The sequence below is a fragment of the Cnephaeus nilssonii genome, assembly GCF_951640355.1.
Source record: "Cnephaeus nilssonii genome assembly, chromosome: 8".
Classification (NCBI taxonomy): domain Eukaryota; kingdom Metazoa; phylum Chordata; class Mammalia; order Chiroptera; family Vespertilionidae; genus Cnephaeus; species Cnephaeus nilssonii.
Window position 1 is genome coordinate 43,212,119 of NC_137079.1, and position 15,591 is coordinate 43,227,709.

The window sequence follows — 15,591 nt, forward strand, 5'->3', positions numbered from 1 at the left end:
AGTCTCTTCTTGGGAGTAAATTCACGTAAAGCCCCTATATGACATTAGCTAGCTGAAGGCCAGGCCAACCGCAGCGTTAGAGTGAATCTGGTTTCTCTTTGAAAAACCTCCTTGGATCGAGCATCCCACACCCGCCACCGAGTGGGCCCGGCACCACGTGTCTGCACCAACAGCCGGATTGGCCGAGCGCGTTTTATCGCTGCAGTCTAGACGTGCAAGGTCCCGCCCAGCTGCCAGAAGAGCTGGGGAGCGGAGAGAAGAGGCCAGAGAAAGATCGCGGAGGGGCGGGGGCGGGAGGGGGGTGGGGGATCCAGAGGCGTCAGCGGCCTGGAATCTGGGAGGGCCCGGAGCCGAGCCTGGCGGCTGCCTTGCCACAACTTGCCCAGACCAGACAGGCTTCAACCTACATCTTGCAAGGAGCCGGCTCGCCGCTTCCCGCTTAGCTGCTCCTGGGCCGCCGTGGACCTGCCCGCACGAGCAGCGCACCTGGGGTCTGGGTCCCCAGCATCGCCCCCGCCCGCTTGCAGCGCCCGGCGCCCGCCCTGGAGCGCGCAGCTGGGGTGAGCCGAGACCTGGGATGCGCCAGGCGCTCCGGGGAGTCCGCGGCAGATGGGGCATCTGGGTGTCGGTGCAGCCGCGTCCTCTTCCCGCTCCCCAGGCTGTGAGCAGAGGCGCCGCAGACCCCGCTAGCATGGCTGCCGCAGCCCCCATTCCCATTTGCCTTCAAAGCGGCGACACCAAGGCCCCCGTGGAGCCAGCGTCTCCCGACCTTTGTCTTTGCGGGTTCGGGAGCCTGCCCCGCTGGCGGCCCCGCTGGGGGGATGGGGGACAGAGGGAACGGGAAAGCGTGCCCCCTTCATTCCTGGTCCGGCCATCTTGCGGACCAGATTTAACCAAGGAGCGAGAATGGCCAGCGCCGTGGCGCCAGAGTGGGACCAGAGTGGCGGCGGCGAAAAGAAATGGGTGTCTCGGGCCCGCGTGCCTCCTCCCTAGACTGCAGTGGGGGCTTGTGGACAGTCTCCCACGTTCAGCTCCAAGGGCTTGGTCCTAGAGCACGGCAGAAAATAACAGGGATGAGGGGTGGGAGCTGACATTTACTTTGAGCGCCTAATTCATTTGGTCCTTTATCCACGCGTTCCTCCGGCAAATTCTTAAGGCCTCTGCCTGCCTGTCTGTCCTATGCCAGGTGCTGGGAATATAACGGTGAGCAAGAGAGACCTCGGCCCTTGTTCCCGCTGATCCTGCAGCCCAGTGGATGGAGTCCACAGCCTACAGACCTGCCAGGTCGGTATCCTGATCCCCTGTGAACTGAGGCCTAGTGCTGACATAACTTGTTCTAGGTCAGGCAGCAAGTACATGGAAGACTCAGACTTTGAACCTAGATCTTTAAGACTTTTATGCTGGGTGCAGTGAATCTGTAATAGCTCCCCCTGCCCCCCAAGTTCCATTAAACGTTATTTGGATGTATGGTATCTATGAAGTCCTATGAAGTGTATGCCTGTTTCCTGGATGCTTTTATGTAGGCTTACTTGTAGTTACAATATCTGGAAAGCGGTAAAAATATTGGATATATTACAGCTATGCTTCTGGTTACTCTGAATTGTATTTTTCTTTCCTCTGTTCTTTGGCTGTTAGGAAAGACAAAAGTTTTCCTGATGGTTGGTCCAAGCCAGGGCTCCCTGGTGGATTGAGGAATGTCTGGCTTTTCCTCAGCTCATTGATCTCTATGGTAGCCACGGGCAGCCCTCAGAAGACCCCAAGAATGAGAGGCCCGAGGTCTACAAGTTGCTGCTAGAAATTTTTTAGCCTCTCCAAAAAACAGAATGCAGCTGCCACACAAGTTTGTAAGGTAGATACCAGAGCCCTGTAAAACTTGATGGTAAAGCTGATGGTTAAAGTTCCCCTCCATGTTTTTTGTGTTTTTTTTTTACCTTCACATTTTGAAAAATGCATCCTTTTGGAAAGACAAAGTATTAAATATTCGGGGAAGTTTTTTGGTTTGTACTTCTATCAGAATGTTAACTTAGGTGGCCAACCCGTAGAAGAAGAGAGGGTCCATTTTAAAAAGTATCTTTCGTGTAAGAAGTGTAAAAGCGTATCATCAAATACAATTAACTACCCCACAAATTTATTGAGGTATCATATACAAAATGCACCCTTATTTTCGGTGAATACAACTGATGAATTTTGTCAAATGTATATGCCTGGGGAATCAACAAAACAATCAAAATAGAGAATATTGTTTATTATACTCCAAAGTGTCTTTGTGCCCTTTGGAAGCCAGTCCCCCTATATCCCAGTTAATTTTACATAGTTTCATTGCTTAATGTTTTTCTAAACTATGTGTAAAAAATAAGGATGAATAGATATTTCTGATCATAAAACCTAAAGCGAAAATAGCAGTGAATAACCTGAGCATGGCAACTGGGACCCACAGGGCCCTGGGATGTGGATCCCTGGGCTTTAGGGACATGGCAGGTCCTGCCCAAAGGCCAGGGAGGGTGGCGCCCCGGGGAGCGGACGCTCCGGAGGTGCCGTCTCTGGGTGGACGGGTGTGTCCACTCCGGCTCGTCCAGGAGTTCTTCTCTGGTCCCACAGGGCCCTGGGCGCTCGCTGACCACGAGGGGGGGCCGGCGCGCCCTTTGCTCCCCGTCCCTGGGGCTGGGGACGCTGCCATAGCAACGGCGGAGACGCTCAGCGCTTAGGCCGCTGCCTCCACCGCCGCCGCCTCCTGAGAGCTGGCTTTCTCCTGATCGCGAGGAGTGGGGCGGCGGCGGTCCGGGAGGCGGCCCGGGCCCAGGAGCTGAGTCCACCCTCTCCTCCGATGCCAGCAGAGGTGGTGGCCAGTTTGCTGCAAGCATGGTAAGAGCTGGACGCCTGGACGCCCGTCTGCGGACGCCAGGCGAGGGGCAGCCGCGGGAGGCGGGGCCCCGGGACTCAGCTCCCCTGCCACTCCCGCTTTGTCTCCCTCCCGCAGCCCTTCCACAAGCAGGTCTACTACCCCCTCACCAACGGCCTGGAGGCTTCCGACGCCTCCGGAGGGGCCGCGGCAGGCGCGGCCGCCATGGCCTGTTTCCCTCCCAGCGCGGCGACGGGTCCCCTGCCCTTCTTCCAGTTCCGGCCGCGGCTGGAGAGTGTGGACTGGCGGCGGCTGAGCGCCATCGACGTGGACAAGGTGGCGGGGGCTGTGGACGTGCTCACGCTGCAGGAGAACATCATGAACATCACCTTCTGCAAGCTGGAGGACGAGAAGTGCCCGCACTGCCAGTCCGGGGTGGACCCCGTGCTGCTGAAGCTCATCCGCCTGGCGCAGCTGTCCATCGAGTACCTGATGCACTCGCAGGAGTTCCTCACCTCGCAGCTGCACGCCGTGGAGGAGCGGCTGCGCCTGAGCCTGGCCAACTGCGAGCAGAGCCGGGAGCTCCTCAGCAAGCAGGCCGGCGAGATCAAGTTCCTCAAGGAGGAGTGCAAGCGCAGGAAGAAGATGATCGCCACTCAGCAGATGATGATGGAGGCCAAAGCCAGCTATTACCAGGTGTGTGGTGATTATAATTCATAACCCCCCCCCCACAAAAAAAAACACCTCAATTCCCACTAGCTGGGATATTGATAGCCCTTTGTATCATTTTGTTGTTGTTGTTGTTTGCTTTGTTTTTGTTTGTTGGTTTGTTTTTTTGTTTTTTTAAGATCTGTACTGTATATTAGAAAAACAGCATGTTTAAATGAACCAAAACAGAAATTTTAACTAACAGATGACATGGTTCATTGTTTTCTTTAGAGTACCATAGGATTAATGATTAAACAGGTAACGTGGTCTGCGGTGCTTTATTTAAGCCATGTACATGCTGGCTGTTTAAGAAGCTGTTTCCTTCTCCTAATACCAGTAAAAATAAACCATGTACAAATCGCAACTGAGATCGGCCCCCAAAATGTGGAATTATTACATTTGTGGATTTTTTCTCAATTTTTTTTTCAAAATCTTTGCACATTTACAGAAAAGTTGCAACAATAGTGCAGAGAACTTCCATATACCCTGCAACCAAATTCATCAGTTATTAACATTTGCTTATTTCCTTTGCTTCTATACATATTATTGAACCATTTGACAGTAAGTTTTAGACGCCTACGTATTTCAATGTGTGTATTTCCTAGGAACAAGAAAACTCACTAATATCACAAGAGTATTTTAAAAATAAAAAATACTTCTTTTCTGTTGTTAATCCTATTTCTAAGGCAGAGTCTTTGTGTAAGAAATAGTATTCCTAAACCTCTTGCTACTTCTCATTGAAAAGCATGATCTGACTATTATTAAGTTTCTAATTACTGTAAGATCTGTTATAAAGCCCAGTGATGGTAGATCAGATAGTGTTGGCTTTGGGGCCTGACAGACCAAGTTGTTGATGTGTATCAATAATTTATTTTTTAACTGGCTAGTATTCCATTGTGTACATGTATCAAAGTTTGTTAACCTTTAACCTTTGAATGATGTTTTGCCTGGTTCTAGTGTTTGGCTATTACGAATAATTCTGATATGAACATTCACGTGCAGGTTTTTATGTGAACTTATGTGTGTGTGTTTTCTATAGAAAATTTAAGTTCACAGCAAAATTGAGAAGGTACAGAAAGTTCCCATATACTCCCTTGCCCCCACAAATGCATAGCCTCCTCCATTATCAATATCCTCCACCATAGTGGAAATTTATTGCAATTGATGAGCCTATACATATTGACAGATCATTATCACCCAAAGTTTATAGTATATTTATGGTTTACTCTTGTGTTGTATATTCTATGGGTTTTGACAAATGTTTAATGACCTATATCCATCTTTTTGGTAGGATATGTAGTATTTTCATTGCCCTAAAAATCCTCTGTGCTCTGCCTATTCATCCTCCTTGCCCTCCAAACCTGGCAACTACAGAATGTCCTATATATAGTTGGACTTATACAGGATATAGCATTTTCATATTGGATTCTTATACTTAGTAATATACATTTCAGATTTAAAAAATATGTTTGTATTGATTTTAGAGAGAGAGGAAGGGAGAGGGAGAGATAGAAACATCAATGAGAGAGAAACATTAATCAGCTACCTCCTGCATGCCCCCTACTGAGGATCCGGGGCATGTTCTCTGACCGGGAATCAAACCCAGGGCCTCTTGGTACATGATCAACGCTCAACCAACTGAGCCATACCGGCCAGGCCATTTCAGGTTCTTCCATGTCATTTCAAGGTTTGCTGGCTCATTTCTTTTTAGTGCTGAGTAATATTCCGTTATCTAGATGGACCATAGTTTATTCATTCACCTACTGAAGAACACCCTGGTTGCTTCCATGCTTGGGCAATTATTAAGAAAGTTTCCATAAACATCTTTATGAAGGTTTTTGTGTGGCCATAAATTTTTAATTCCTTTGGGTAAATGACAAGGAATGTGTTTGCTGGGTTGTATGGTAAGACTGTGTTTAGTGTTGTATGAAACTGTCAAAGTGGCTCTACCATTTTGTATTTCCACCAGCAGTGAATGAGAGTTCTGGCTGCTCCACATTCTCACCGCCATTTTGTCAGTGGTCAATATTTTGACCATTCTAATAGGTGTGTGGTGGTATCTCATTGCTTAAATTTGCATTTCCTTGATGGCATATTATGTGAAACATCATTTCATATGCTTATTTGCCATCTGTATCTTTTCTCTGGTGAGGTGTCTATTAAGGTCTTTGGCCCATTTTTCAGTTGGGTTATTTGTTTTCTTCTTGTTGAGTTTTAAGAGTTCTTTTTGTATAACAATTCTTTATCAGTTGTGTGTTTTGCCAGTATTTTCTCCCAGTCTGTGTTTTGCCTTCTCATTCTCTTGACATTGTCTTTTGCAGAGCAGAAGTTTTTAATTTTAATGAAGTTCTACTTATCAATTATTTTTTCATGGATGTGTATTTGGTGTTGTATCTAAGAAGGCATCACCATACCTAAGGTCATCTAGGTTTTCTCCTATGTTATTTTCTAGGAATTTTATAGTTTTACATTTAAGTCTGTGATCCAGTTTGAGTTAGATTTGCACAGGATATCAGTATATATGTTCTGTGTCTAGATCCATTTTTTCCCTTTATATATAGATGTCCATTTGTTCTAGCACCATTGTTGAAGAGTCTATCTTTGTTCCCCTGTATTGCTTTTGCTTCTTTGTCAAAGAGCAGAAGACTATATTTATATAGGTTTATATCTGGGCACTCTATTCTGTTCCATTGATTTGTCTATTCTTTAGCCAATACCACAGTGTCTTGATTACTCTAACTCTATATAGTAAGTCTTAAAATTGAGTAGTATCAGTCTTCCAACTTTGTCCTTTGTCAATATTGTGTTGACTATTCTGGGTCTTTTTCTTCTTCCTATAAAGTTTAGAATCAGTTTGTTAATATTCACAAAATAACTTGCTGGGATTTTGATTGGGATTGCACTGAATCTAGAGATCAAATTGGGAAGAGCCGGCACCTTCTCATTTTGAGTCTTCTTATCCATTAACATGGATATCCATTTACTTAGTTCTTTGAATTTGTTCATCAGAATTTTGAAACTTACCTTATTTAGATCTTGCACATATTTTGTTAGATTTATACCCAAGTATTTCATTCTTGGGGAGTGCTGATGTAAATGGCATTGTGTTTTTAATTTCAAATTTCACTTACAATTGTTAAAATATAGAAAAGCAGTTGACTTTAGTATATTAACCTTATATTCTGCAACATTAAAATACCTGGTTATTAGTTTTTGGTCAATTCTTTTGGACGTTCTACATGGACATGTTGTCTGCAAATAAAGACATTTCTGTGTCTTCCTTATCAGTCTGTATATCTTTTATTTCATTTTCTTGTCTTATTGCATTGTATGGTGTTGAAAAGCAGTGGTGAGGGGATATCCTTGCCTTGTACCTGATCTTAGCTGGGAAGCTTTGAGTTTCTCACCATTAAGTATGACGTTAGCTATAGGTTTTTGTGGATATTAAGTTGAGAGTTCCTCTCTCCCCTGGAATTTTTAACTCTCAAACCATCCACTCTCATCCTCAAGCAATTCATCAATTACAGTTTAGGTTTTCTTACCCTGCACTGGTTTCTCTGTTGTTGTTTTTTTTGCCGCTGAGTCTCTGCTCTGGTAAACTGTGACTCCAGGTCTCTCCAAGCTCCGGGTGATTTGCCCTGTGTTCTCCCTTCTCCCTTCTCTTACAGATCTAAGAAGAGTTGATTTTTCAGTCTGTTCAGCTTTTTACTTGTTGTTAGGATGGAGTGGTGACTTTCAAGCTCCCTACCTGCCCATCCAGAAACTATAAACCTCTTAGATTTGTCTTGTGTTTTTTTTTTGTCATACAGAAGTTTCAACATACAGTAGTCAAAATATGAGTCTTTTCTGTTTGGAATAGGAACCCCTTCTTACCCTGAGCTCATGACTATTGTGTGTTATTAAAATAGTTAAAGTATTATTTTCATTTTTGGAAATTAAAAGTTACTTCTAGGGTTTCTCATCTTTTTTTTTCTCTCCAGTGCTGTGCATAGCCCCAGAGCTCACACTTACACCTGAGTCAGTGTGGGAAGTCCCTAAAATACTGTGAGACAACTAGAGCATGCATCATAAGCAGAAAAGGATGAAAAGATTCTTTGAAGATTCTCTGAAATGCAATGCCGAGAAATATGCCATAACACTAGTTTTCTGCAACACCAGAATCTGACGTTGTGATGCAGCCATACTAAGAGTAAGGCAGTACAGGAATAGCAGAGCATGTAAATAGCACAATGGAGATGAAACAGTGGAATCCAAACTGAGAGAAACTCTGCAGGACAAAGGTTCAGTTTCTTCAGAAGAATTGCAAGGAAAAAAGAGATGGAGCAGCAATCTATAGTCTAAAAGAGAACTAAGGGATGTAACAATCAATTGCAAAATATGGCTTTATTTGGATCCTGATTTAAAACAAACTAAAATTTTTTTCTAAGACAATGTGTGAAATATTGGGGAAAACAAACAAATGGTCGGATATTTGTTGAATATAGAGGAATTAATATTCATGTTTTAAAAGGTAGAATAGTGATATTATGATTGTATTAAAAGAAAGTCCTTTTATGCCATGACCAGTGTGGCTAACTTGTTTGAGTGTAGGCCCGAGTACCAAAGGGCCACAGGTTTGATTCCCAGTCAAGGGCACATACCTGGATTGCAGGTTCGCTCCCTGCCCCAGTGTGTGTGTTTGTGTGGAGGGGAGGGGGCGGCAGGGGGGGGGGGGCGCGGAATGCAGGAGGCATCCAGTCGATGTGTCACTCTCACATCAATGTTTCTCTCTTTCTCTCTCCCCCTTCCTCCCTTCCATGCTCTCTGAAAAGCAATGGAAAAAATATCCTCAGGTGAGGATTAACAGCAACAACAAAAACACCCTCCCCCACAAAAAAAAAACAAACCAAAAAACAACACACCAAGAAAGTCCTTTTAGAGATAAATTCTGAAATATTGACAAATGAAATATATAATATCCAGGATTTATTTCAGAGTAATCTAGGGGTGAGGATATAGATAAAACAAGTTGAATTTTTGCTTAAATTTTGAATCAGTGTTTAAATGGAAAATAGAGATCTGGTAGAATTGATTCCCCCCACCCCACCCCCGCAGTAAATTCATTTTAGGAGGCTAAATATTTCTACAGCATTTGTTTAATTATTTATTAATGCTGGGCTCCGGGGACAAAGCTGTGAATAATATAGACAAGAGTCAGTGCTCTTAAGAACCCAGAGGGATTAGGCAGGAGACAATAAACAAGTGAAAGTAAATAAATGTGAAAATGTTAACTAGTGATACGTCCAATGATGAAAATAAGACAATGTGATGGGACAGTGACTGGCAGAAGGACCATCCTCGAAGATCTTGTTGAGGACGTGCCTCTCATCCCCAGTGTGGAAAATGCTTCAGAAACGACATCCTGAATGTCAAGTAGGGATTAGTCAGGGGAAGATCTAGGGAAGGTTCAGGCAGGGAACCAGCCCATGAAAAGACTCTGAGGTTGGTCCACTTGAGAGACAGACAACGACTAGCATTGCTGGAGTGTCCCCACAAGTTGGTGGTGATAGGCTAGGCACCACAAGTCTAATGGGAGCAGCGTTAGGGCTTCCAGAAAGCACCATGATGGGCTACTTTAACTGTTAAGTGATAGTTTCCAGAACGCCCTTGTTTTTATATTTGTCTTTTTAGTCATACTTTCAGTATCCCTTGCCAGGATGATATCTTTTGGGGGAAAGCCCCCAAGAGGTAGTGCTTCAGGTGCCTGGATTTTAATGGAAATTAGGTGAAGGACACTCGTTGTGGCCAATTTGATTTGTTACTATCTCCTTTTCAGTGCCATTTTTGTGACAAGGCCTTTATGAACCAAGCCTTTCTACAGAGTCATATTCAGCGCCGTCACCCTGAAGATTCTCACCTTGGTAAGTAATGAGCTCAACTTTAAGGAGCTGTTTTCTTTCTGGTAATTTTTTTCTTTTTCCAGTGCATTTCTCAATCCTTTTAAAAGAAAGTATCGCTGTCCTTGTCCATGCACAGAGCCCCTACTATGTGCCAGGCACTGTACTAGGGGTGGGGATACAGCCCCAAGTGAAACAGACTAACTCCTGCATTCTAATGGGAGGGGCAGAGGAAACACACTTAAATGAATGAGTGATTCTTTTAAAATGGTGGCAAGTGCAATGAAGAAAATAAGTCATGAGAATGGGATGGAGAATGACTCTCGGGTAATCAGCAAAGGCTTTACTGAGGAGGTAATATTTGATCAGAAACCACAATGATGAGTAGGTCCCAGTCTGGGGAAAATCTGAGAAATGAATGTTCTAGGCCAGGGGTGAGAGACATGAGGGAGAGGTAGGACATTGTGTTTGAAGACCAGACAGAAGGTTGGTGGAGTAGAGTGAGCAACGCAGTGATATGTGGTGATGTCAGAGAGGAAGGAGCCAAGTCCCGTGGGGCCTTGAATGCCCTGAGCAGGAATGTGGGTGTTTTTATAAGCATAATGGGAAGCCATGGGAGGATTTTAAGTATGGGGGAGACACAATCTAATTTGTACCTGAGAACGACCCCTCTAGCTGCTGGTGGAGCATAAACTGTCGGGGCAGTGGTGAAAGCAGGTAGAAGAGTGAGGAGGCTGAAGAGTAGCCTAGGTGAGAGAAGATGGCAACTGGACCACGATGGTACCGGGGAAGATGGAGGAAGGAAAGACAGAGAGGGTATATTTGAGGCACAGCCCACAGAGATGAAGCAAAGGCGATCCTGGGGTTTTGCCTGTATGTTTGGGTGAATGGCAATGATGTTTTCCAAGATGGGAAACCTAGGGGCAGGAGGCAGGTTGAGGGAGGAAGGAGAATGGAGAGTTTGTGTTGGCCATGGGTAAACTTAAGTCACACATACAATTGCCATACAAGTGAAGATGCTGGAGGTCTAGAGGTCAAGGTGGAGGCCCAGGCTGGAGATAGAAACATGGGAGTTGTTAGTAGAGCTGGGTTGGATGAGGTCACCTAGACAGAGAAGAGAAGATAGCTAAGGGCCAGCTCCAAGGCTCTCCCAACAGTTTATAGCCCTGTCAACAGGATATGGCCCGAGATTGCATTTTGGGAGCTCAGGAGGAACAGCTGAGGAGAGTTAGAAATAGCAGTTATGGAGGCAGGAGAGAAACCCGTGGAGTGTGTGATCATGGAAACCAAGGGAAATAAGTGTTTCAAAAAGGAGACAATAGTCAGTTGTATCCAATGTTCCTGAGACACAGAGTAAGATGAAGGCTGAGAATTGACTGTTGTTATCACTATGGCTACTGGGGAACTTTGACATAGTAGCTTGGGTGGATTGGTGGGGACAAAATTCTGAATGGAGTGAGTTGAGCTGAGAATCAGGTGAGGACATGGGCAGATCTTTAATTCAACAGTGTTTTCTGGGAAGGAGAGCAGAGACATGAGGCATTACCTGGAGGGAAACGTGGGATCGAGGGGAAATGTTTGTTTTGTTTGATGTGGGAGATACTCAGATGTGTTTGGATACAGGTGTGAATTAACCGGTGTGTAGAAGGGGAAACTAAAGAAGCAGGAGAGGGAAAGGGTTCTGTGGTTTATCAAGGAACCAGGTTTCCTGGTACTTAACATGCTCTCTAAAGTAAGAAATGCAATATCTATGTGTCCACAAGCAGATCAAAGCATTCTGTAGACTGCTATCGTAATCCACAGAAAATCTTATTATAATCTTACGTATTTTTAGTATATAGACATGTGTACTTCTGGCTTGTTGCTCAGTGCCTACTTTCCTTTCCCTTTTGGGCCAATCTGTTTCCATTTCTGCCTATTTTTGGTAAATAGATTTATTTAGGAATTAGCTGAGCTTTATGTAAACGATATGAACAGTTTTTAACATTCCATTTATAAACCATGGTCTACTAATATAATTTAGCAATATGTTGGAGAAATTGGAAAGATTAAATATTTTAATTAATCTACCATTCTTCAGTGTGAAACTGACTTTCTTTCTCTTCTGTTTCAGTATCTTATTCTATCTCATACTCGTTTCAGAGAGCACTTCACACTCTGAAATGAGTATTATTTCTTCAGGTCATCTTTGAGATTCTGACTTTCTACTTTGGTTTCCATACCTTTCATGTCTACTCTCACAGACACATGTATATCCATTCAGTCATGTGTACATCTGCATGTAAGTACATGTACATAAATATTCCTCCTTTCACTTGTTGCTTCCTTTTACAACTTTTCAGTACCGCGTTTTTGCCCTGCTGACAGGTTACGGCCCAAGTTTGCCAGCCTCTTCTTGTTTTAGCACTACAGGGGTTCTCAGGGGAGTTCGATGGGAGCAGAAGGATGGTGACCTCAGAGATTTCAATATGGTGGTACCTGCAGGGAAAGCCATTGCTTCCCTTCTCTGATTGAGACAGGCATCTCGAGGAAGGGCCCAGGGTTATTCCTTGTCACCATTAATGCTCCCTTGTCACCATTAATGTCTCTGTGGGATAATCCAGCCTCCACAGGGTGGCTGGAAGAATCTGCTAAAAACAACTCAGTGCCCGCTAATGCAAAGGACTGCAAACAAACACTAAGTATCAAAAATTGGCTCATGTGGCATAGAAAAAGGAATCTCCCAAGTAAGAGCACTTTCCTTTGTCTTATCAATAGAACTCTACCCCGTAAGTTTGCAGATAGGTTTCATATGCATAGTTTTCATAGTTTAACAAGATATTTCTGTTGCAACAGAATATAAGAAAAAGGAGCTGACCCATAAGCTCCAGAATGAGATCGACATGTTGAAGGAGCAGCTGCAGCTCACCAAGTCTCAGTTAGAGGCTTCACAGCACGCCCACGCCGTCAGATTCTCTGAGGTATGAGACCAAATTTCCAAACAACGGTATGTTGGGAAGGTTTGGCAGTCATTCCTTTTAGATGTTTGTAGAATTCACCAATGAAGCCATCTCTTCCTGGGCTTTTCTTTGTTGGGAGTTTTTTGTTTGTTTGTTTGTTTTGGGGTGTTTTTTTACGTATATTTTTTAAAAATATATTTTTATTGTTTTCAGAGAGGAAGGGAGAGGAGAGAGAGAGACAGAAACATCCATGATGAGAGTGAATCACTAATCCGCTCTCTCCTGTATGCCCCCTACTGGGGATTGAGCCCACAACCCGGGCATGTGCCCTGACCGCTGGTTCCTGGGTCAACGTTCAAACACTGAGCCATGCCAGCTAGGCTGTTGGGAGGTTTTTGATTACTGATTCAATTTCCTCACTCCTTATTGCTCTGTTCAGATTTCCTATTTCTTCATGATTCAGTGTTGGTGTAGGTATGTATGTTTGAAGGATTTTACCCATTTCTTCTAGATCAGGGGTCCTCAAACTTTTTAAACAGGGGGTCAGTTCACTGTCCCTCAGACCGTTGGAGGGCTGGACTGTAGTTTAAAAAAACTATGAACAAATTCCTATGCACACTGCACATACCTTATTTTGAAGTAAAAAAACAAAACGGCAAAAACACCCGCATGTGGCCCGCGGGCCATAGTTTGAGGACGACTGTTCTAGATTGTCCAATTTGTTGGCATATAATTGGTGCTGGTAGTTTCTTATTATCCTTTGTAATTCTGTGCTATCAGTTGTAATGTCCCCTCTTTCATTTATAATTTTATTTGAGTCCTCTTTCTTGGTTAGTCTAGCTCAGTGGTTGGCAAACTCATTAGTCAACAGAGTGGCAAACCGCGGCTCGCGAGCCACATGTGGCACGCGAGCCGCAGTTTGCCGACCACTAAAGGTTTCTCAATTTTTTCAAAATACCAATTCTTAGTTTTGTTGATCTTTTCTGTTGTTTTCCTATTCTCTATTATATTGATTTCTGCTCTAATTTATTATTTCCATCCCTTTGCTAACTTTGGGCTTTGTTCTTTTTTTTTCTAGTTATTTGAGGTGTAATATTAGGCTGTTTATTTGTGATTTCTTTCTTAATATAGTTGTTTATAGCTATTAAAGTTTCTTAGAACTGCTTTTGTTGCATCCCATAAGTTTTAGTATGTTGTTTCCATTTCTTTTCTCTCAAGATATTTTTTAAAAAAGATATTTTTATTGATTTCAGAGATGAAGAGAGAGAGAGAGATAGAAATATCGATGATGAGAATCATTGATTGGCTGCCTCCTGCATGCCCCCTACTGGGGATTGAGCCCACAACCCAGGCTTGTGCCCTTGATCAGAATCCAACCTGGGACCCTTCAGTCCATAGGCTGATGAGTGGACCCTTCAGTCCACTGAGCCAAACCGGTGAGGGCTCAAGATATTTTTATTTCTTTTTTTTTAATGTATTCTTTGATTTATTGTTTGTTCAGAAGCGTGTTGTTTAATTTTCACATATTTGTGAATTTTCTGCCTGTTACTAATTTCTAGTTTCATACCACTGTGGTCAGAAAAGATGCTTGAGCCCTGGCTGGTTAGCTAAGTTAGAGCATCGTCATAATATGCCAAGGTTACAGGTTCAATCCCTGGTCAGGGCACATACAAGAATCAACCAATGAATGCATAAATAAGTGAAACAACTAATCGATGTTTCTCTCTTCCTCTCCCTTCTCTCTCCCTAAAACCAATTTTAAAAATGAAAAAAATTAAAAGAAAAGAAAAGATGCTTGATATAATTTCAGTCTTCTTGAATTTGTTAATACTTGTTTTGTGATCTATCCTAGAGAATGTTCCATGTGCACTAAGAATGTGTGTCTGCTGCTTTATGTTCTGTATATGTTTGTTAGGTTAATTTGATCTATAGCAGCAATTTTCATACAGTGTGCTGCAAGAATTTTTAAAACATGCAATATGCAATACCTAACTATTTAGTCAGGGGCACTGACCTCTTTTCCCTTAGATTGTTAAATTTAAAAAAAATGACAACAGCCAACACAACAATAGCCATCTGGTGTGAATGAATTAAAATTATACCTATTTTTCTTGTCAGATTGGGAAAAACCTATTTTTTTGGTGTGCCACAGAATTTTAGTAATCAGTTTATGTGTTCCATGAGATGAAAAAGATTGAAAATCGCTGATCTATAGTGTTGTTCAAATCCTGTTTTTCTTCATTGATTTTCTATCTGGATGATCTATCCATTGTTGAGAGCAGGGTATTAAAATCCTCTATTATTGTATTGCTGTTTATTTCTCCTTTTTGTTCTATTTGCTTTATATATTTAGGTTCTCCAATGTTGGATGTATACATACTTATAATTCTTATATCTTTATGATGAATTCACCCCTTTATCATTATAGAATGACCTTCTTTGTCTATTGAGATTTCTTTTTAATGTAAGCATTTACAGCTCTAAATTTCCCTCTGGGCACTGATTGGCTGCTTCCCTTTTTTGGTGTGTTGTGCTTTAATTTTCATTCATCTTAAAATATTTTCTAATTACCCTAGTGCAGTGGTCGGCAAACTCATTAGTCAACAGAGTGGCAAACAGCAGCGGCTCGCGAGCTGCAGTTTGCCAACCACTGCCCTAGTGAATTTAAGGGTATGTCATTCATTCTTCACATATTTTTACTTTTCAGTTTTTCTTCTGTTATTGATTTCTGACTTTATTCCAATGTGGTTGAAGAATATACTTAGCATGATTTCAATCTTTTAAAATTTATTGAGACTCATTTTGTGGCCTAACACATGGTCTCTTCTCTTCTGCTGAATCTCCTGTGTGCATTTACCAAGACTGCATATTCTGTTGTTGAGTGCAGTGTTCTGTCTGTATATGTTTGTTAGGTCACGTTTGTATATAGTTTGCTCAAGTCCCCAGTTAGGTAAAAAAAACAAACCCTGAAGATCATTGAGAAATCAAAGTCTGATTTGAATTTACCTTATATAGATATGAATTTGTGTTTTGGGGGGTGAGATACCCAAATTGATATGGAATCAAGAAAGGCCAATAGACTTGGTCTTTTAAAGTATATTTACACTTTATATATTATTGCATGTCTACACTACAAGTTCACAGATCACAGAACTCTTGATACTTTGGGCATTTGTATTTTAAGGATGTAAGGATGTATATTGCCTTTGGTTTGTAAAAATTGTTGTGT

At 42.8% G+C, this 15,591-nt stretch overlaps 1 protein-coding gene across 5 annotated transcripts in view; it reads left to right on the forward strand.

Annotated features, from left to right (window-relative positions):
• The first annotated feature begins 310 nt into the window (after window positions 1-310).
• DZIP1 (DAZ interacting zinc finger protein 1) overlaps window positions 311-15,591 on the forward strand; it is a 51,399-nt gene continuing 36,118 nt past the window's right edge. For 2 of the 5 annotated variants that reach the window (XM_079778825.1, XM_079778828.1), the window contains exons 1-7: window positions 311-560; window positions 1,187-1,284; window positions 1,636-1,849; window positions 2,599-2,862; window positions 2,978-3,535; window positions 9,363-9,447; window positions 12,259-12,383. In XM_079778825.1, the coding sequence (XP_079634951.1) occupies window positions 2,860-2,862; window positions 2,978-3,535; window positions 9,363-9,447; window positions 12,259-12,383 (771 nt within the window). In that variant the 5' untranslated portion in view covers window positions 311-560; window positions 1,187-1,284; window positions 1,636-1,849; window positions 2,599-2,859. The remainder of the gene's footprint in view (window positions 561-1,186; window positions 1,285-1,635; window positions 1,850-2,598; window positions 2,863-2,977; window positions 3,536-9,362; window positions 9,448-12,258; window positions 12,384-15,591) is intronic. The other 3 variants (XM_079778829.1, XM_079778827.1, XM_079778826.1) reach the window with 3 other exon arrangements.